This window comes from Gavia stellata, chromosome 14, assembly GCF_030936135.1.
Source record: "Gavia stellata isolate bGavSte3 chromosome 14, bGavSte3.hap2, whole genome shotgun sequence".
Lineage (NCBI taxonomy): Eukaryota > Metazoa > Chordata > Aves > Gaviiformes > Gaviidae > Gavia > Gavia stellata.
The window spans coordinates 11772981-11793741 of NC_082607.1; the positions used below are offsets into that span (position 1 = coordinate 11772981).

General features: G+C 55.1%; 1 protein-coding gene across 2 annotated transcripts; it reads left to right on the top strand.

The window, feature by feature from the left end:
- Positions 1–229: 229 nt before the first annotated feature.
- Positions 230–19990, top strand: DRP2 (dystrophin related protein 2). 2 transcript variants are annotated; one of them, XM_059824324.1, is made up of 23 exons: positions 230–337; positions 4867–5000; positions 5834–5990; positions 7161–7281; positions 7809–8077; positions 8575–8721; positions 9237–9315; positions 10516–10576; positions 10987–11048; positions 11307–11381; positions 13494–13695; positions 13895–13980; positions 14708–14865; positions 15004–15170; positions 15489–15600; positions 15957–16093; positions 16381–16446; positions 17253–17318; positions 17613–17756; positions 18432–18669; positions 18813–18933; positions 19088–19174; positions 19971–19990. In XM_059824324.1, exons 1-23 carry the CDS (start codon positions 230–232, stop codon positions 19988–19990), a joined length of 2817 nt encoding a protein of 938 aa, XP_059680307.1. The 2 variants fall into 2 exon arrangements, with proteins under 2 accessions (XP_059680307.1, XP_009820207.2); XM_009821905.2 differs by lacking the exon at positions 19971–19990 and having other exon boundaries at positions 19088–19224.
- Positions 19991–20761: the final 771 nt, after the last annotated feature.

The following is a 20761-nucleotide window of genomic DNA, read 5'->3' on the forward strand; positions in this document are numbered from 1 at the left end:
TAGATGCAAAAAGGAGTTGGACATTTAGATGAAAAAATATTGCCACATTAGTGCAAATATATTAAAAAAATGCATCCTTTTAGTTTTCAGCCTTCTTGAAGGCAGCACGCTAGGCAGCTGGGAAGCGGGTCAGCTCCATGAGGAGGTGCAAGCTGACCCAGGGACTCTCATGCTGCTTTTCAGGTGCTCGTGCCCAGAGTTGTCTCCATCCCCATGAACATCCGTTCTGATGCAGCCCCTGGTGATGCAGGAATGGCCCTATGTCCTCCCACGATGTCCTGAGTGGCATGTCACAGACCAGGTGCAACACAGCAGCACTGCTCACCTGCTGTCTCAGGTAAGAGCTGGGTCTGGGAGCCTTTCTCATGGCAGCTTTTAGCAGTGGTTGCAAATGTCTGTGGAGCAAACTGGGACCTCTGTTCCTGGTGGCAGGAAAGCTGTTAGCTCCAGCCCCCCATCAGCTTGCGCTTAATGAGAGCGTTAGCTCTCCTTGAGCATTTCGGCTGCAAAGTGTTCCCAAAGTAGAGCAAGAGAGACAACCTGCAAAGCTGGATTTCAAGCTTCCTTCAAAATAAAGAGCAAGAGGCCACCTTTAACAGCTCTTGTGTATTTGGTTGGGTTTCCTTTTTTCCTGGAAGCTTGGAAGAACATCAGCTTTTGCTGAAAATGTAGGTTTCTAATCTTCCTGGTTGCAGAGAAGAGCTTGGAAATAAGCCCCTGGTGAATGCTGTAAGGCAGAGGAGGAGCCTGACCTCTTTCTAGTCTAGTTATCTTGAGGAATGGAGAGTGGGTGCTCACACTGCTGGTCTTCCTCCTTCCCCCAGGGTCTCTGAGCTGGCAGGCCAGGCTCCTCACCAAAGCCAGGCAGAGAGGTGAAGATCTCCGGGATTCTGGGGTAAATGGCAGGGCAGAGCGGAGGAGAACAGAAAGGTGTGCTGGTGACTGCCTGCAAAGCCGGCTGCGCTCTGCACCGAGCTGTCACAAGCTGGTTTAGCACCTTGTTCCTCTGTCACCTAGGACAGCAAGGCTAGGGAAACGCTGCCTCAGCTTTGCTACAGCGTGGCCTCCCCTTTGCTGCCTGTAGCTGTTGGCCCCAGGGTACCTGTCACCTGGCAAGAGACTTATGGACGGTGCCAAAGTTTTCCTTGAGCGCTGGCAGTGTTGTTCCCAGGATGAATGAGGTCCCTGGCTCTGCCTTTCCCTTTTTCATCGTGCTTCAAATGTGAAGAGCAAAGGCTAGGCCTGGGGCTCCTCCCTGCCGTGGCTTGCCATCAGCCTGGACCCATCCTGCCCCAGAGAGCGAGGGTCTGCAGGAGGAAGGCAGAGCTGTCTCTGGAGCAGCTCCAGCATGCAAGGATGAGGCTTGCAGCTGGGGCAGGCTCTTGGTAGCTGAGTCAGGGCTTACTGGCCCTGCAGTGGCTGTTAGGTAGCTGCTACTGGGCCAGCGCATGGATGGTTAATGAACAGCCCAGCAGATAAAGCAAGGAGGGAGAGGAATAGAACAAGATAAGCAAGCAAATGCCCTCCTGAGCTGCCTGAGCAGTCCAAGCCTCTACAAGGGGGTCAGAGCCCTGTGGGGTTTGCTGGGAGAGGGGAAGGGAGCTGAGACAGGACTCCCTGTGGGACCCACCACCACTGAGCTGCAAGACAGCACACAGGAAGGGTGCAGACATCCTCAGCTCACGTCATATCCATCACAGGTTTGTGCCAGTCCCTGCCTGAGCCTGACTTTCTGCTGTGTGGGCATCAGTGTGTTGGGTGCCATGTACCAGCTGGCTGCTCACCCCTGCAATATTAATGACAGCCTGACTCGTTCAAAGGGTCTGCCGTGCCCTCCTTCTCACAGGTGTAGGTGTTGCCATCTAGGAAACAGCCTTCCTCTCTTGTCTTTGCTTGTCCTGAAAGCTCCTGGCAGGCTGCACACAACCCATCCTTAGTTGTGCCCTGGCCTTGCTGAAGCCCCCTCGTCCAGTCTGGGAGCTGGTTCTGCATCTGTTGGGCCTGGGAGGTGGTGGGGAGAGGAGGCTGGCTGTGCTGGTCCCAGAAGGAGAGACAGCAGCAGTCAGATGCGCAGGCAGGGAAGGAGGGGAAGAGAGGGAGAGATACAGGGAGCTTTTCATTCCCTCCCTGTAGGTGGAGGAGAGCATGGAAACAATGCTGGGCAGCAGGACTGTGGGGGGCACAAGGAACCAGCCCAGAGCCTTCTGGCAACACCAAACTATTTGTACCCAGTCCAGGCGGGCAGGAACATCTGTGCTGGCACCTAGCGCTGGGCGGGGGCATGTGGGGGGCAAGGAGGGCATCTTTGGCTTCTTGGGGTTTAGGTCTCAAGGACCTGACTATTTACCTTCCGGGTAGCCAAAGCTTGCTGGGACCATTCCCTGGGTAAATCTCTTGGCTGGCAAATACCCCTCTTTGTCCTGCATGTGCTCCAGCATCTGAGGGCAAGGTCTCTGCTGGTAACCCCACCCCAGTCCACCATCACTTTTGCCATGCCCTTGCAGGGACAGATCTTTCCCAGTGCCCAGAGCAATCCCTCTGTGCATGGCCAACTTCCCGCAAGGGGCTTTCCCACACCGGAGTGCCCTGCAGCGGGCAGATCTCTGTCCGCTTTGTGCTTTGCAGGCAGCCACGGTGGCACCACCGGGGTTAAGGCAGGTTGGAGGCTGCTGGAATGCCACCGGACAAAGCTGGGATTGAGGCTGGCTGTGAGGCACTGCCGCCCCCCTCCAGATTCCTGGGGAGTCAGTGCTCAGGGTGGCCCTGCTCTGCTTAGCACACGGCGCTTCCCTGCTTCCCTGCCGGGTGCTGCCTGGCAGCACCCGGAGGGATGGCAGGCTATGCCCGCTCCTCCAGCGAAGCTGAGCCGCCCTGCAGCAGATCTGTGGCTAAGCACAGGTAGATGCGCTCGCCAGAGCCTGCGTGAGTGTTCTGCGCCTGAAAATAAAGCTGTTGGAGGGTGGAGGGGGAATGCGGATCCAGGCTGCTGCTGCTGGGGCTCCGGGGAAGGGATGCTTAGGGGATGCTCAGAGGGAAAGCACTGCTTTTTCCCTCTGCTCGCTTGCAGGGGTTTTGTCCCAGGGGAGCAGATGTTCAACACCTGGCCCCTGCTTGGCCACTGTCACTGGCTCATCTGTTGGACATGGTCTGTGAGTCGCAGGCTTGGTGGGCTTTTAACTTCATCTTAAACAAGGTTGGGAGGACTGTGTTGTTCTGCTGAGCTGTCCTGCAGTTGCACTTGCACGCCGTTAGAACTGATCCCCTCCTTCGGTATCCCCTGGGATAGAGGGGAGGGCTGGAGTGTTCCCTGGCAGTGATGTAGGGCTAACCTACTTCAGTGTCATGAGGATGTGCACATGCAGAGTATTGATTTTTCTACGTGCAAGCATCAGTTTTAGCTTGAGTGGTTTATTATTCATGGCCCCAAGATTCCTGTGAACTCTGTGGGTGATGGTTTTCTCTGTTTTCTTGATGCTCATGGGGAGGCAGAGAACAGCCTGGTGTTAGAAGTTATTAGATGAAGCAAACTTAGCACTAGTCTCAGCAATCATTTGAGTTCTGTCTGAGAACTGGTGTGGCGGGGGTATTGTTTTAGCTGTGCAGCCACATTCCTCGTTTGGTGGTTTCCTCCTGCCTGTTGTTCTCCTTGGCTTGGCTGGATCTGTCCCCTGGACACCTCCAGGAGCCCTTGGACAAGACAAGTGACAAGTATCTGCTCATTCCTCTTGGAAGAGCTGCTGCTTTCCCCCAGAGGTGGCTGCACTTCTCTGGCAAAGGGGTGCCTGTTGTATGTGCTGTTTAGAAAGGGCTAATGCAGTTAATTATGGCTGATTAATCACCTGGGGATAATTATCACAAATGAGCTCTAATATCAAAGTAGCATTAGATTGAAATGCTGCTATTTCCCCAACAAAGCACATCAATATCTCACTTATCGAAATGCAATGTGTCCATCTGTTTTGCACAACAAACTATGTTTTTCAGAGGGGAAATCCCCTCTGACTCACTGAGTGCTATGTGAGATTCTTCCAGTCCTGCTGGTCTGTGTTGCTGTCACCAGCAAGTGCAACAATGTCTTCGCTGCCATCACGAGCAGGAGCATGATACAGTGCTAAAGGCTTAGGAGAGGATTCCTTCCCCATCCACTGAGGATTTGTTGCCCAGGGATTAGCACCTGGTTTTCCAGGCTGAGTGTGGCATGGTGCAAAGTGTGCTTCCTGCATGTAGCTGTCATCTGCTCCTCGGCCTCTCAGAGCGTCTTTCCCACCACTGCTCATTCTGGAGAGGTGCGGAGGAGAAGTAGCGTCTGTGGAGGAGAAGCAGCATCTCAGATTTGCTATGCAAGCAGGGAATATCCTTGTGTTTCTGTAGAGGAGCGGGTGACAGCTCCCAGTACTGGGGATGGTGTAAAGGAGGTTGGCAGGTCCCCTTGGTCCCTAGGAACAACAGGACCCACAATGCTTGCCTCTTCTTGAAGCACAGAAGCCCTGTATGGCATGGAAAGAAATCACCATTAGCCCTGCAGGGACTGTGACGCACAAGAGCCAGCTCTGATTTAATACCTAGCAGTGAGGTAAGTTCATTGCTGGATAACTGAGGAGCACAGAGAAATCATCCAGAACAGGAGATGTGCAGTAAGCCCTTCCTTCAATCTTTGCTCTTAGTGTTGCTGGAGCTAGCACTGCATCCTTCCTCCAGGCACAGCCACGAGCTTCCCTGGAGCTGCTAGCAGATCCCTCCGGGAGCACGGCAGCCCCCTTGCGAGTTGAAAAGCCAGGCAGGGTCAGATGGGTACGTGTCCCCAGGCAAGTGCCGTAAGCACTGGGCAGCGATCTCTGGATGTAGTATGGTTCTGTTTCTGCCCAGGTTGAAGCCTCGCAGGATGGTGCAGGACCTTCGTGTGTAATCCACCGAGCTCCGAGCAGTGTCACTGGGCCCCAGGCCCCTCTGGAGATGAATCTTTGCTGGAACGAGATCAAAAAGAAATCCCACAGCCTTCGGTAAGAGCCCCTGCCTCAAGCAAGCGCCAGGGCTGGCTTCGCCTTCCAGCCTTGCCTGCTGCACGTGCTTGTCAGGAGGTTTTTGAACATGTTCACTTGATAAGCCACATGAATTCATGGTGACCTTGGCTCGGTTTCCCTTCTTGTCCACAGACCTCTGAGTCTTTCTCCCTATGCTGAAAAGTATCCCCTCCATTTCCACCCATCCCATCCTCCTCTCCCTCCCCTCCTTCACTGCTGCTTGCTTTCTGCCGCTTTCTCCATCCTCTGCTGCTGCTGTCCCTGACACTTGTCTCTTTTTGCCCCACGGCCTTCCTGCTGCCTCCTCTGCGCTTGTCCCTTCGCTGGGAGCCCTCTCCACTGCGCAGGGGCAACGCACCTTCCAGATCGTCAGAGGTTGCAGCTCCACAGCCAGCATGACAGAGAGCTTAACTGGATGTATTAATTGTCTCCTGCCTTAATGCAAGGGTCTTGGAAGCTGCCTAGTCATGTAAATGCAGAGCAAAGCCCCCCGTGCTAGCCAGAGCACAGCCCGGACCCACAGGCAAACGCGGAGTGGCTCTGTCCTCTGCTCTGGGCTCCAGGGTGATGAATAGCCTCAGAGTTTCCTCTCCTCAGTGCCTCTGTGCTTCACCCCACCTGGCAGTGCAGCATTTGTGCTGGCTGGGGGTCATGCACAGCTCGTGCTGAGGCATGCTGCCAGTCACTGGTGGGGTCCTCTGGGTGCCTGGCGGTCACCACCCCAGCTGCAGTGCTGTGCCTGCCCTCCCCGGGGAACATGCTCCTCTCCTGTCTATCTGACCACTGTCCTGCTGTCCTCGCTCTCCTGCCAGGGCTCGGCTGGAGGCCTTTTCTGACCACAGTGGGAAGCTGCAAGTACCTCTCCAGGAGATCATAGACTGGCTTGGGCAGAAGGATGAGGAGCTCTCGGCACAGCTGCCCCTGCGGGGCGATGTCCTCCTGGTGCAACAGGAAAAGGAGATGCACACGGTACGTTCCCTCACACCTCCCCTGCCTCTGTTCACTGCTAAGATGAGCTGCAAGAGGGCAGCCCTGCCTGGGACCCCTGCCTCGTGTCACTGCCCATGCCCACAGCCTATGAGTGAATAAGTCCTTGCCCATCTCCATCTCTGCTTCCCATGGAAAGGCAGAGCCCCAGTCCCATAGCAAAAATACCCCTGGCATGTGACAGGCAGAGCCCATCTGGTTTTAGACAATAAATCTGCATTACAGCCTCAAGTCATCTGCAGGTGCTGCAGCTGATAGTGGGCCCCATCACTTCTCTCCTAGTTTCCTCCTTATGTCCGACCTCTGCAACAGAGGTAATTGCCTCTCACTGGCCTCTGCTTTGGGGATCCTGGGGCCTGAGGGGGTCGGTTGGTCTAAAGGTGACCTGGTGGTCAGGACATGAGTGATTCCTGCAGTAGCACATTATCATCATGTCTGAAACTGAGGTAAACCCAATCAGATCAGAGTTTCCTGCTTCCCTGATCAGAGCATTTCCTTCTCACTGCCAGTGGCTGTTGGGCTTTAGTTGTTTTTACCTTGAAAACAAAACTAAGCTTTCGCTTACTATTGCTATCCCTCATCCTCACTGGAGCTAGCCACTTCCCTGGCACAAATAGCCAATCCAGCAGACAGCACCAGTGGGGGGCTACAGTTGGAGGGGAGGAGAGGATATCCTAAACCCGCCAGCCTCCAAAGTCTGCCCTGGCAGATACGCCCCTTTGGGGCATCCTGCTGTTCCCCTCCTTGCTCCTCCAGCAGCTGGACCTGTTGCTGAACAGCTGCTGTGGAAGGACTGTTTGCATGACCATGCTCTCGCTGCATCAGTGAGGAGCGTCTCCAAGCAGTGCCTGTGAAAATGTCATCAATAAAGCAGTTCTTCTTGCACAGCCCTGGCTTGACACACTCTTCTGGGCTCACTGTTCTACCTCCCCACTCCAGCAAAGATGCAGTCCAGACTTCTGCAGGAGCCCCCTTCTTGCAGGGGGTCATTCCTTCCCCAAACTGCAAAAATATTTCTCTGTTAACTTCTCTCTGTGTCTCCAGTGAGGTTTGGGCCCTGGAGTGAATAAATCACAGCCCTTGGCAAGGGAGCAGCAGGGGCACGATTCTCCAGCTCAGCCTGCTGTCTCATCTCTGTGCTCTGCTCTCCAGACTTTCATGGAAGAAGTGAAGTCTCGGGGACCATACATTTACTCTGTCCTGGAGTCAGCACAGGCTTTCCTTTCCCAGCATCCATTTGAGGAATTAGAAGAACCAACTTCAGAAAGCAAAGGTCCGTGGAGTTCCGCCTTCCTTGTTCTCCCTTAGCACAGCACAGCTCCTCCTGGGCTGGACTGGAGAGGATAGAGTGGAGGTGGTTGGTGTGGCGCAAAGTGGCATGTCAGTGCTCTGCCTGGTGCCACCATGCACGGGGCTGTTGCTAATCCTTTGGCCAAAGGTCAGACCGGTGCAGAGCAGTGCTTCTGTCCCAGGCGAAGGCAGAGGCTGCTGGTGCAGCCCATGATGGTGTCTATCTCATGAGACAGTATCAGATGTGCTCTGGAGTAGTTTTTTAAAGGGCAGCAGGGCTTCTGCCTGTAAGGACAGACAGAGAGCAGACAGAGGTCTGTGGGCAGGCTGGATACCTAGAGGAGCTGGTGCAGAGGTGGATACTATTACCACTTGGTTTCCCTCCCTCTTTCCAGTTTTCCCTAGATTTTATCTCCCTTTTCCCTGTCTTCCCTCCATCTCTCGCCCACTCTCCTCTGGGCTGGGGTCTCATTTTTTGCTCTCTGTTCCCCTTCTGCTTTGCCTTCATAGATGTCTCTCCCCGGCACCGGATCCAAAACATCAGCCGCTTTGTCTGGAAGCAGGCAAATGTGGCCAGTGAGCTGTGGGAGAAGCTCACGGCCCGGTGCGTGGACCAGCACCGTCACATTGAACGGACACTGGAGCAGCTGCTAGAGATTAAAGGGGCCATGGAGGAGCTCAGCAGGACACTGGACCAGGCTGAAAGCGTGCGTGAAACCTGGGAACCCATTGGGGATCTCTTCATTGACTCCTTACCAGAGCACATCCAGTCGACCAAGGTACTTCTGGCTCTGAGAAGGCTCCAGCCTTGGCCCCAGAGGTGATGAGAAGCTGCTTCCCAGGAGGGCAGTGCTGCTCCTCCTGACTGCTCAGTCCAATGCAGCCTTGTTACCTGGGGTCTCAGGGGCCAGGTCCTCCCTCCGACAGCCCCCTAGCTTTGTGAGGGTGGATTTGGCCTGCGGTGTCCTGAGCAATTGGCTGTGCTGAGCACCTTGTCATGGCACAGACCTTACACAGGTACAGTGGCTCAGCATAGATGAGCCATTGTCCATGTCCCACTTCTCAGGAGATCTAAGTAATCTCCAGCCTGTCTGGTTTGTTTTGTTGGGGGTTTTTTTCCTACTAAGGTACCCTGTGGGAGGGTTAGCAGCATCTTGCCAGCCGCTAGCCCACCATAGCTTGTAGCAGAGGAATCAGATCCAAGTCCTGACTGGTCACCTGCTTCTTTTCCTTCTTCCCCTGCGCTATGCCTGTTCCCCCGGCAACGGGACTCCAGCTGTTCAAAGAGGAGCTCTCCCCCATGAAGGATGGGGTGAAAGTGGTCAATGATCTTGCACACCAACTTGCCATCTCAGATGTCCACCTGTCTATGGAGAACTCCCGTACGCTGGAGCAGATCAACACGCGCTGGAAGCAGCTACAGGTGGGAAAGAGTTAGGACCAAGCACTGCAAATAAACCATAGGTGGGAGGATGCTGGGGAAGGGCTGTCACTGCTGAGGTTCAAGGACAATAAAGGCTTGGCATGGCAGGGATAGTATAGCTGGTGTTCCTGGAGGAGGAGAGCATCAGTTCAGTATGAAGAAAGTGGCTGGTAAATTTGTAGAGGTTTTGAGCAGGAAAAGGCAATGGGAGGAACAAAGGATGCTGTCTGAGGAGAATCAGGATCTGATGGCGGGGGTCAGTACCAGCTGTGGGTTTGTTGATGTCTGAAAATATGGATACAGATGAGCTGGAGATGTGACTTGTGCTGCCTCAGCCTGTGGGAGGAGGTGTAGAGGGCTGAGCGAACTGGGGAATGCAAATACTGAGGCAGGTGAGGAAAGAAAGGACCTGCGTGCTGGGGTATGTCTGAGTCCATCTACAAGCCTTCCTAAATGGGGTTTCAATCTGAAATGCCTGATGGGCTGCCATTGAATTCTTCTGTCCCATTCTCTAGGCCTCTGTAAACGAACGCCTGAAGCAGCTCCAAGATGCCCACCGGGACTTCGGACCAGGCTCCCAGCACTTCCTCTCCTGTACGTTGAGTAGGTCTTCCTGGCTTCCCGCTGCGAGGCTGACTCTGCAGAGTGGCTTAGCATGGGCTGTGGCACAGGACAATGGGTACAGAGTACTGTTGCTGAGCCCAGAGCCATGCATGCAGCTAGAAAAGGGCCCAGGCCAGTGCCTGGTGCACAGGAACCAGAGCAGGAGGCATCTCCCAAAGTTAGCGTTGTGCTACCTCACCTTGTGGGACCAAGCGTGGGACATGACTGTGGTCCCCCTTTGGAGCACAGAGCTGTGACACTCACAGCAGCAGCTCCCAGGTGATACTGGGACTGTGCCAGCCTCAGAGACAGGGTGGGCAAGACAACAGATGGCAGAAAAAGGCAGTCCTCCATATCCCGTGTTAGTCATTCGGAGGCCAAAAATGCACACGTGAAGGTTTTTATTCACGTGGCGAGACAGAGGGATGCTGTTCCTACAGAGCTGAGCTGCTGCTGGCTGTCGGCTCTCAGACCTGCAAAGGATGGGCAGCAGGTTGTGCTCCAGAGTCTGGGGTCCGTCCTCGGAAATGCTGAGGCCTGCAGGGCCTCCGGATGTCAGTGGGGTTTGTTGGCCTGTGTTTCTCTGCAGACCACGTCCTCCTATCTGAAAAGAGTGACTTTTCAGTCGCTGGAATTGATAAGCTGCCTGTGACAAGGGAAGATAGCTGAGGGTCATAAAAGGGTTTTCATCCTCTAGATAACAAACACAGGGTGGCAGGCAACTGGTATGGCATGCGTCCTCATCTTCCTGAGATACTGCAGTTGACACACAGAGTGAGTAATGGGAACAGCAGATGCTGTGGGTGCCTAAGCCTGGCTCTAGCAGGCAGTGGAGTGTGTGTACCCAAATTCCAGCTGCTATGAGCCCTGCCCACTGGTGACCACAGTGTTGCCTTGGGCATCATTAAAAGCATCAGGAAGTGCCTCTTCCTAACTTCTGAGCTCAGCCAGATTCAGAGCCCCTGTCTGAAGAGAGGCAAGACGCCTCTGACAAGACCAGCAGTCTTGTGCCTCTGTTGTAGGTAGCATCCCCTTGCCTGCCCCAACACCCCCAGCTGGTGATTTGGGAAGGCACAGCCTCTTCAGAGGCACCCACATGCTGGCACAGTCCCGCTGGGCTCTCATCAGAAACAGCATCAACCTAAAGGAGCGTTTAGTGTTGATCTGATATCTGTGTCTCTCTCCTTGCAGCTTCTGTCCAGGTCCCCTGGGAGCGAGCCATTTCCCCCAACAAAGTGCCATACTACATCAAGTGAGTGTGCTCCCAGCCGCAGCCCTTGGTCTTCTCTGGCCCAGGGGGAACAGGAATTGGACCAATTAGGAGTGGGGGGCAGTGAGATGACTGCTCCGAGCACTAACCTCCAGCGAAGCGTGTTGCCCCCAACCTGGCAGAGCCAGGCTTTCCCTGCCTGCCAAGATGTCCCAGATGAGGGGGGATGCTGGCTGGAAGGAGGGGGAGCCGGCAGCAAGTGGGGGCATCCTCCTGTGGGCATCCTCCATGCTGCTGTGGCTGGGGAGTGTGCTCACTGGGGTGCAGCAGCCCCAGTGCCTGCAGGCACTGGGGGACTCGCTCCCAGGACCAGCTGGGTCCTTTTTTTAATCTCTCATGGCAGCTGCTTAATCCCCAGCTTGACTCTTGGTTTCCTTCGATTTTCCTGCCAGCCACCAGGCCCAGACGACATGCTGGGACCACCCGAAGATGACGGAGTTGTACCAGACGCTGGGTAAGGAGGCTGCCACAAAACCATTTGAGTAGCATCCGCCTTTTCGCAGCGTGGGGTGCTATGTGAGATCCCCCCAGCCCACAGGGCCCGGCAAAGCAATTGGGTGTGACCCCCTGCTAGGCACTGCCCCTCCCTCTCCGGCACACACTCTGCTTCTGCTGGTGGGGCTGGTGTCTGGGAATGGCAGCTGCTGCTTCCTGTCTTGGAGATAAGGATGATGAGCTGCGGTTTTATTCTTCTCTTCCTGTGTTATTGCAGCGGATTTGAACAACATCAAGTTCTCAGCATATCGGACAGCTATGAAACTACGACGGGTGCAGAAAGCCCTGCGATGTGAGTGCTGGAAGTATTTCCTCCTGCTGGGTCTCCCTCGATAAAGGCATTAAACTAACACAAGCTTTTATCAGCACATCAAAAGCAGGAGCCCACCAGGGGACAGGTAGCTGAGGCGAGAAGCGCTGGGAATTTGAGCCTGTGGCTGGAAAGCTGAATCTACTGGCAAGGTGTCTGTGTCAGTGCCTTTCCTTGCAGGCTTAGGGTGGAAATGCCTCAAGGGCAGGTGTTAGTCAAAGGCATTTGAGAACAAAGTGGTCCAGCTCAGAGTTACAAAGCTGTGGGATCAGGCAGGGGCTCACCCAGGAGCTCAAGGGAGCCCAGAGAAGCTGTGGATATAACCGAGAGCAGAAACCAGCCTCGCTGGCAGGGGCAGAGAGGGCTCCGCTACTTAAAGAGGAGGAAGGGAGCCAATAAACCTGACTTCTGCACTGTTGATAAAACTCCAGTTAAATGAGGATTAATAGCTAGTTTAATATGATGCGATAGGAGTTCGACACGATGTGTGGCTCTCCAAGGGGCTCCTCAGAAACTGCTGAAGAGTTTCCAGGGGAATCAGTGAGCAGGCAGATGAGAATGTGATAGATGCAGCATCCTTGGCTGCTGGAGAGCTTTTGGCAAGGTCTCTCGCCTAGGGCTCTGTCAAAATTAAACAGCAGCAGGATGAGGGAAACCCCCCTCCTGAATTAATCGTTCCTGATGGGGAGGAGACACAGCCAGGCGGCAGTGGAGTCCCAGGCAGACCTGTGCTCCTTGACATCTTGTGAAAGGCCTGGAAAAAAGGCAATGAGTGAATCACAGACTCACTAAGGCTGGAAAAGACCTGTAAGATCATCAAGTCCAACCATCAACCCAACATCACTGTGCCCACTAAAGCGTGAGTGAAGGTGAGAGGAGATTTGGTACTCAGGGGATTTGAACCTTGGTTGTGGAGTAGTTTCATGACACTGTGGTGACCAGGCTGTCCCATACCAGGGGACATTCGGGGCTGATGTAGTGCAAATGGGGAAAAGCAGCAGTTAGCTTTCGCCATCCTGCGAAGATGTCCATGCAGTAGCGGCCACAGAAACACCAGGCATGGTGAAGAAAAGGGCAGAGAGCAAAGCAGAGCCTTTCCATGTGCTGCTTGTGCACCTTTGGTTGCCTGCCTTTTGCATCTCCCATGCTACGCTGGCACCTTCTTTGCAGCCCAGAAATGATGTGGAAGAACATGAATAAGTGCTTCTTCTTCAAGACATGCTTGAGAAGGACAAGGAGGCTGATAAGGTGGCTTCCCCATGATGAGAGGTTTGGTGGATTGAGTGGCCATATAGGAAAGAAGCAGTGTGGGACATGTCAGATCCATGTGCAGTCATGGGCAGCGTGGACACGAGGGTGAGCAGGAGCGATACTCGCTGGCATGTGAATTGGGGGTCCCCAGTGCAACTGTCAGCAGCTTTGACAGAAGTGAGGACTTTTCCACTGGGTGAAGTTATAGTGTGGAAATGACACGTGATCCTCCGGGCACAGAGAACATCAATGATCTCAGAAATGGAAAGACTTTCAGCAAAGAAAGATTGCTAAACACGGTAGCACATACAACCTGTGGCCATAGAAATCTGAAAGCAGGGTAGCCAGGGTAGCTCACACTGTCCCAGCCCCGTTTTAGGTTTGTGCCTCGACACCCACTGCCTGTCAAAGCTGGAGACAGGACTGTTCCATCTCTGGGCAGCTGCTTCTAGGGTCTGTGTGGCTCTGTGCCCCCTCACCTCCCCACATCAGCCTCGCAGGGACACGGCACATGCGGAGGCCAGCTCTGGGCACCTGCGGCTCTGCACAGAGCCTTTCAGGGGTAGTGTTCTCTTGGCCATGGCTGGCCACAGCAACACGGAAGGAATGTCACACAGAATGGTGGCTCAAGTTGACCATAGGTGGAGATGTGGGTATTTTGGGAGGGGTTTACAGGTGGGACAGCGATTCTGGGAGCTATGCTCATCCTGCCAGCATCTTCGGCATAGTAGTGGGACTGAGACTGCCCCAGGTCAGGGCAGGGCTGTGTCTCCCTCCTCTTGGTTCTCACCTCTCCCATTTTCCTCTCTGCCTCTGATCTCTCTGCCTTTGCTTTCTGCGCAGTGGACATGGTGACCCTGGCCACGGCCTTGGAAATCTTCAATGAGCATGACCTGCAGCCCAGCGACCGGGCGATGGACGTGGTGGAGGTCATCCACTGCCTGACTGCCCTCTACGAGAGGCTGGAGGAGGAGCGGGGCATCCTGGTGAACGTACCGCTCTGCGTGGACATGAGCCTCAACTGGCTGCTGAATGTCTTTGACAGGTACCAGTCCCTTGGTGTCCCCCTGAGCTGTGGGGCTACCATGCTTGGAAGGAAACCTCTCTGCTGCTCTTCCAGCTGGCAGTGCTGATCCTGGCTGCTAGCAAGGGGACTGCCTGGCATGGGCTTGCCTTGCTGACCCCCCCTGCATAAAAAAAACATCCAAAACATTTGCAAACCTGTGCAATATCTCGCCTTGCAGTGGCCGCAGTGGGAAGATGAGGGCCCTTTCCTTCAAGACGGGCATTGCATGTCTGTGCGAGACAGAGGTCAAGGAGAAGTTTCAGTGTGAGTCCCCCGTCTCCCTCCTCCAGGGCCTGGTATGGAGTAACCTGGGGAAAGTGGGAGTGCTTTTGTTTCCTGGCTTAGCCCTTCTTTGCCCAGAAAGAGCAGAAAAACAGCTTTCCTGCAGTGACTAATCTGCTTGTATTGCCATCTCTCCCTCCCCAAGCCTACGCCGCCTAAATTAGGAGGCATTTTTGCAGACTGGTGCAGCAGTGATCTTGCTTGCATGGCACTATAAGGAACAGTGCAAAGAAGGCAAACAGGCAACAGTTATCCAGTGCTTCTCAGAACGAAAAAACCTGGGGATGTATGGCTGGGAAGCAGGTTTCAGATAAATTAAAGGAAGCCCCTTTCCTCACTGGGTTTTAACCATGGTACTCTCTGCCATGGGATACTGTGGAGGGGTTAGCATAGGAAGCACCAGGGGATTAAATAAAGGGATTAGGCAGATTCATAGAGGACAGGCCAGCTGTGGCTGTTAAAGAAGTGATGTATGTAACCTCTGTCTCAAGAAGACTCTAAACTCCTGGTTATTGGGAGCTGGAAGGATACTGGTAAAGGTTATTTAATCATAGCACAATTTTTCCCTCTTACTTGAGCTCCCTGCCAGAGACAGGCAGTGGGGCTCCTGGTCTGATCCACACACTGCTCCCCTGTGCCTATGTCCTGCCCAGTGTGTCAGGGCATCAGCTGTGTGTCTAACAGGGCTGTGTGTCCATCCTGCTGGCAGATCTCTTCAGCCAAGTGGCGAACGCCGGGGGACTGTGTGACCAGCGGCACCTTGGCGTCCTGCTCCACGAGGCCATCCAGGTCCCGCGCCAGCTGGGGGAGGTGGCGGCGTTCGGGGGCAGCAATGTGGAGCCCAGCATCCGCAGCTGCTTCCGCTTTGTGAGTAGGGTGCTGTGGCCTGTGCCGTCCCCTCTGTAGCAGCCATGCCGGGGAGAGACTCCCAGAGTTGGCAAGGAGCTTGCACCCTATCGCAGCCAGGTCCCAGCTCTGAGCAGCCCCTTCCTCTCCCCTCCCCAGAGCAACGGGAAGCCTGCCATCGAGGCGTCCCAGTTCCTGGAGTGGGCCAACCTGGAGCCGCAGTCCATGGTGTGGCTGGCCGTGCTGCACCGGGTGACCATGGCTGAGCAGGTGAAGCACCAGACCAAGTGCTCCGTCTGCCGGCAGTGCCCCATCAAGGGCTTCAGGTAGGGCTTGTGATATGGGACCTTGGCCCCCGAGGGAAGTGCGTGGTATCCTGCAGGAGGGAGCTGAATTTGCTCTGTGCTGTTGGGGGAACCTAGAGCTCTGCAGCAGCAGTGTTTCAGGCAGGTCAGACCAGGGGCCAGCAGAGGGGAAGGAGCAGGATGCTTTTCTGGGGACTTCAGCCATCAGCACTGTGGGTTCAGTGTGCTGCGAGAGCAACACAGACGACCTCTGTCCCCTGCTGAGCTCTCCTTGGGCTCCAAAATGATGTGGGTTTGCTGACTGTCATTGGCTCCATATGGCTTCTTTGATCTCTCCAGGTATCGGAGCCTGAAGCAGTTCAATGTGGATATCTGCCAGACTTGTTTCCTCACGGGGCGAGCCAGCAAGGGCAACAAGCTACACTACCCCATCATGGAGTACTACACCCCGGTATGGAGCTGGGCTGGGCTGGGAGAGTCTTGGCTCAGAGCAGGTCCCCATCGATGGCAGCAGCCTTGCGATGTTTAGGCGGGTGCAGCCCCAGAAGTGAACCTCTTGCATGTTTTTGTTCCCCTCCGCATGCCGGACGTTGCCTGTGTTCCTGCTGGGCTCGTGGTGGGCGGGATGCCAGGCCCCATGACAGGCTGACAGAGCTGCCGTGTGCCCTCCTTGCTTCCTCAGTTGTGTCTCCCTCTTCCTCTGTGGAGTTTGTGTTCAGCCTGAACAGAGTTCTTTCCAGCGGATGCTGACCTGTGGTCCCCCACTTTTCATTAAGCAGCACCTTTGTAATGTTTGTGCCTCCACAGACCACGTCCAGTGAGAACATGAGAGACTTTGCCACGACGCTGAAGAACAAGTTTCGGTCCAAGCAGTACTTCAGCAAGCACCCGCAGAGAGGTTACCTGCCCGTCCAGTCCGTACTCGAGGCTGACTTCTCCGAGACGTGAGTTGACTGGGCCCCAGGCTGTGCCTTTCGACCCTGCCTGATACATAGGCTCCACAGGTGGAAGCAGCATCTCAGCTGTGAGACAGGGCTCCCATGGGAGGGCTGGAGGGGGCACTTGCTCTGGGGGTGATAGGGCACCTAGTTCTTGGAGGAGCAGATTTCAGTCTCCCTCTCCAGCCTGTCCCTGGCTCTTCTCAGCCCAGGTGAGACTAGGACAGCCTCTCCAAGCCCTAGCTTTGAGCGAGGACTGCCAAACCTTACTGACCAGTGTGCGTCTCTTCCAGACCAGCCTCCTCCCCGATGTTACCACACGCCGACACCCACTCCCGGATCGAGCACTTTGCCAGCAGGTATCACCACTGGGCACTGCTGTCACGCCAGGGCATGGAGCATGACTCCAGTGGGTGTGGAGGGGTTTTGGGGCAGACACATGGTGAGCTCCTGCTGCCTGCAGCCCCCTCCATGCTTCCCATGCTTCCCTCTGCCTGGCAGGCAGAGGCTGGCTGTGTCAGCTCAGGCTGCAGTGCCGCTGGGAAGAGGCAGCTGCAGGGCCAGGCAAACCTGCCTGCGCTACTTTGCTCCTGCCTGGGACATGGCTGATGCCATGCAGATTGGCAGCAAAGACCATGCATTTGACAGCAGATGTCTTAGTGATGAAGCAGCCTCCATGTACCCTCCTGCTCTTCCCAGTATGAGCTGCTGGTTGGATTCTCACCAGGCAGATCCCTCAATGTCTTGCTCTGCCTGTGCGCTCACCAGTGCTGCTTGCACGCATCCCATTGCTGCTGCCTTGAGGTTTGTAATGCGTCTGCCCTCACCACAGGTCCAGGCAGAGTAGGGACCTGAGGAGCAGAGGGAGCCTGTAGCTCAGGCCCTAGGCTGGAGCTGGTATGCTTTCAGCCTTTTGCTTATGCGAGAGAAGGCTGAGCTGGCTGCATGGCAGCAGCCCTTTATTCCAGAGACTGTCACCCCAGAGCAGCAGTGTCTTTTGTTTTCTAAAAAGGCAAAACTCTCTAGAGCCTGTAAAGAGGGGCAGAGTGGTGCAGGCCAGCTGGGAGACCCTGCCAGAGAGGGGTCTTGCAGGGTAAGCAGGGTGCATTGAGCAGACATTCAAGGTGTCTCTGACCATATTTCAACCTGTTTCTCCTTCTTCCAGGCTTGCAGAGATGGAAAGCCAGAACTGTTCCTTCTTCAACGACAGCCTGTCCCCTGATGATAGCCTGTGAGTTCTGCCTCCTTTCCCTCCTCCTCACCTCCTACTGTGGTGCTCCTGTGGCTCCATCCCTGCTTAGCCAGGGCACAGTAATGCTTTCCTTCCCAGCTCCTTTGAGTCTGAGGCTCTTGGGCACACCCAGCTACCCAGGGTTGCTGAGCCACTTCTGAGCTCTAGACCTGGAGCAGTCAGAACGAGCTCTCATATGAAACCACCTCACTGCAGGCTGTCCTTCCCCAAGGGCACACAAATCCCTTCAGACTGAGGTGCCTCACTAAGGTGTTTCTCCACCTGCTGCAACAGGGACGAGGACCAGTACCTGCTGCGCCATTCCAGCCCCATCACTGACAGAGAGACTGGGGGCAGTCAGCAGGTTCCGGGAAGCCTAAACATGGATGACAAGGGAGAGCTGGAGCGAATCCTGGCCCACTTAGAGGATGAAAACAGGTAGGGGCATGGGCAACTCTGAAAGTGGGGTTTATAGCCTAAGGGCAAGGGGCTGGAGAAGCGTGGCAGAGCTCAGAATGGAGCCAGGGGATAGCTGCTGGGGCTGGAGGTGGGAATCAGAGAAGCTGAGTGGGCTGGTTTGGAGGGTGTCTAGGCTGAACCCTAAAACCTTCATGGGAGCACTTGGTGAGGGTGTGCTCTCCAAAGAAGGGAGAAGACTCTGTTTCCCAAAATGTTCTGGCCCCCATCCCCAGAACCTGTTCCCCTCCTGAACCCCAAACTGGTTGAAGTGAGCCCAAGGCACTGCTGTCTCTCTTGTCCCTGAGCCCCTCACAAACAGTGGTGGTGCTGCTCTGGACCACATGAGGTGAGTTTCTGGGCAGGGCAGCTCAGCTCAGGAGGAGGTAATGCTTTCCCTGTGCTTGCTCTCAGCCTCCTAAGAAGCAGTTGCATGTCTTTTTGTAAACTGCCTGAGCGGGGTAGAGCTGCAGGCAGGCCACCCTGCGGCGCAGCGACAAAGTCCAGGAGTGTGCTGGTCCTCAAGCTTCACATGTGGCAAAGCCTTCAGCGGTGTTTTGTCTCTGAGCCATGGGCCATCCCCAGTGCGCAGCTGTTGGGGGTTTCCAGCAGTCTCTAGAAAGGAGAGCGGTGATGCTGACCTAGGTTATCTTGCAGGATCCTCCAGGGAGAGCTGAGACGTTTGAAATGGCAGCATGATGAGGCAGTGGAGTCTCCAACCTTGGCTACAGGCTCTCCTGAATCAATGCAAGACCCACGTAATGACGAGCTCCTGGCAGAAGCACGAATCCTCCGGCAGCACAAGAGCCGCCTGGAGACCCGCATGCAGATCCTGGAGGACCACAACAAGCAGCTGGAGTCCCAGCTGCACCGGCTGAGGGAGCTGCTGCTGCAGGTGATCTCAGAGCAAAGATTCGGGAAAGCCCATCCTCAGGGTGGACTTTGCCATAACAGAGCTGGGGCAATGGCAGAAAGGGATGGTCAGAATGGGGGGAGGACAAGGACAGAGGATCATGACAACCTCCCTTCTCTCTCCAGCCTCCAGCAGAGTCAGATGGCAATGGCTCAGCAGCCTCTTCCTTGGCTTCATCTCCACATCAGTCTGAAGGCAGCCAGGCAAAGGAGAAAGAGCATGACACCCCTGACACCAAAGCTGCAGGTGAGGATTGGGGTTGGGCTGAGCTCTCGGTCCTGCTCCCTTGCTTCAATGCTGCAGGAAACTGCCTGCACCCTGCCATCCTGCAGAGATGCTGGCTGGTGAGGCAGATGCCCAGAGAAGCCTGTTCACCCCCCCTGTCTTATTTCTGCTGCAGACGAGGTGGAAGCCAAAACCCAGGAAGTCAGCGTGTGCCTGGAAGACATAATGGAAAAGTTGCGGAGCGCCTTCCCCAATTCTCGAGGTACTCGAGTGAAATCCCCCTCTCTGGCCTCTTACTGCTCCCTCAGATGAGGTTTTCCCCATGGAGCCCTGCCCCGATCCCAGCTTCCCTGCGATGGCTGATCCCCCACAGCGCCTACAGCCAAGAGTTATGGTGCCAAGGCGCTGCTCGGACTGGTGTATGGCCTGGGTGCAGAGAGGATGAGGAGGAGGTTTCACACCTGCAAGGAGAGGCAATCAGAGCTGCCAAGAGTATGGACCAACTAGATGCCCCCAGATGAGCTGCAAGGCAGCCTCCTGTCCTGCTTGGGACCCCGCACCCCCTGGGGCTCCCCACTGTGAAGATGAACAGACCTGCCAGCGTTGAGTTTGCAGCAATCACCTTGAGCCAGCCACCTCCTGCTTCGTCCCTGTCCAGACCCTTCTCCAGGAGAGGTCGAGGCTCCAGTTACCTGGCAAGATGGAAGTAATGGTGCAAGGTCTCCTAGCTGCTCAGGAATGGGAACTGGGGAATGTGTGTGTGGACAGCGCTCTACTTACCCAGTGGGGTCTGGTGTTGGTCTTTCTGCTGTCCCTCTGTGCTCCAGACTGGGAGCAGCACTTGGTCCCTCACCCAGGCTGCCCATGCGCGTGCTGGGGGGAGACATTGCTTGGTGCCAGCACTAACACGAGGCAGGGGACAGCTTCCCTCTCTGCCCACGCAGACTCTTGCCCACTTTCTCCCAGCCCTGAGCAGGATCCTCCTGGCTCTGCAGCAGCCCTGTTCTAACCAGGTGGCTCTGGGTCCTATTTTCCTGACCTCTCCATTTCTCTTTCAGGTATGACCTCCCTTATCTAACACCTTCCGTGAGCCAGAGGCTTTTCCTAACCAGCTACCTGGCTGCTTTCCTCCCCTTCCTCTCCCTGCCATGCTCCCTGTGCTGCAGCAGACCTCGCACATAGTCCCTCTGAGCTGGTCGTGCAGGATGCTTGCCAGCCCCAGAAGATCTCAGGGGAACATAGGTCATGCAGGAGTGGGACTGTGGGCCCCCCAGGAGGCTGGCTCAGTCACTTGGCCACAGTGTCCAAGCCTGGGTGGAAAGGTTCAGAAGAAAGAACTGAAGCTGTGAAAGCTGCCTGTCTTCCCCGGTGCTCGCGGGCTGCTGCCTTTAACCGCAGCCCTCAGGGCATGCAAAGCTCAGCATCCCGATCCTCTTCAGTTGTGCCCAGGGGCCTCCAGGTTTATGGGCACCAAAACACTCCTGGAGCCACCCAGTTTTTAAAAGAACTCTTTCTAACAGCGTCCACCTGCCAGCCTTACGGATTGAACTCTCTCTGCTACCCAGGGCTCTGCAGCCAGCCAGGCACATACCATCTGGTGGGGAGAGTCTGCGAGGTTTATAGGGTAGGGTTGAGTCCATGTTAGAGCTTCAGCCCAGCTAGTAGCCTTATCTTGAGAGGGTCTTTATAACAGAGCCTTATCATTTAATTTGCATATATTTCTATATACTATATATATATATTCTGTACTTAAATACTCTCATGGACTCACTCCATTAAATTCTAATACTGTAAGTGCAGCTGCCCTTCACTTTCAGTCCAGCCCAACATCTGCTCCTGTGGGGACCAG

Bases quoted from the DNA above. Each gene is read 5' to 3' on its own strand.
- DRP2 (XM_009821905.2), top strand. From the start codon at position 230: ATGCAGCCCCTGGTGATGCAGGAATGGCCCTATGTCCTCCCACGATGT. The intron at 5,001-5,833 runs GTAAGAGCCCCT...CTCTCCTGCCAG, and splicing joins AAGAAATCCCACAGCCTTCG to GGCTCGGCTGGAGGCCTTTT. The intron at 8,078-8,574 runs GTACTTCTGGCT...ACGGGACTCCAG, and splicing joins AGCACATCCAGTCGACCAAG to CTGTTCAAAGAGGAGCTCTC.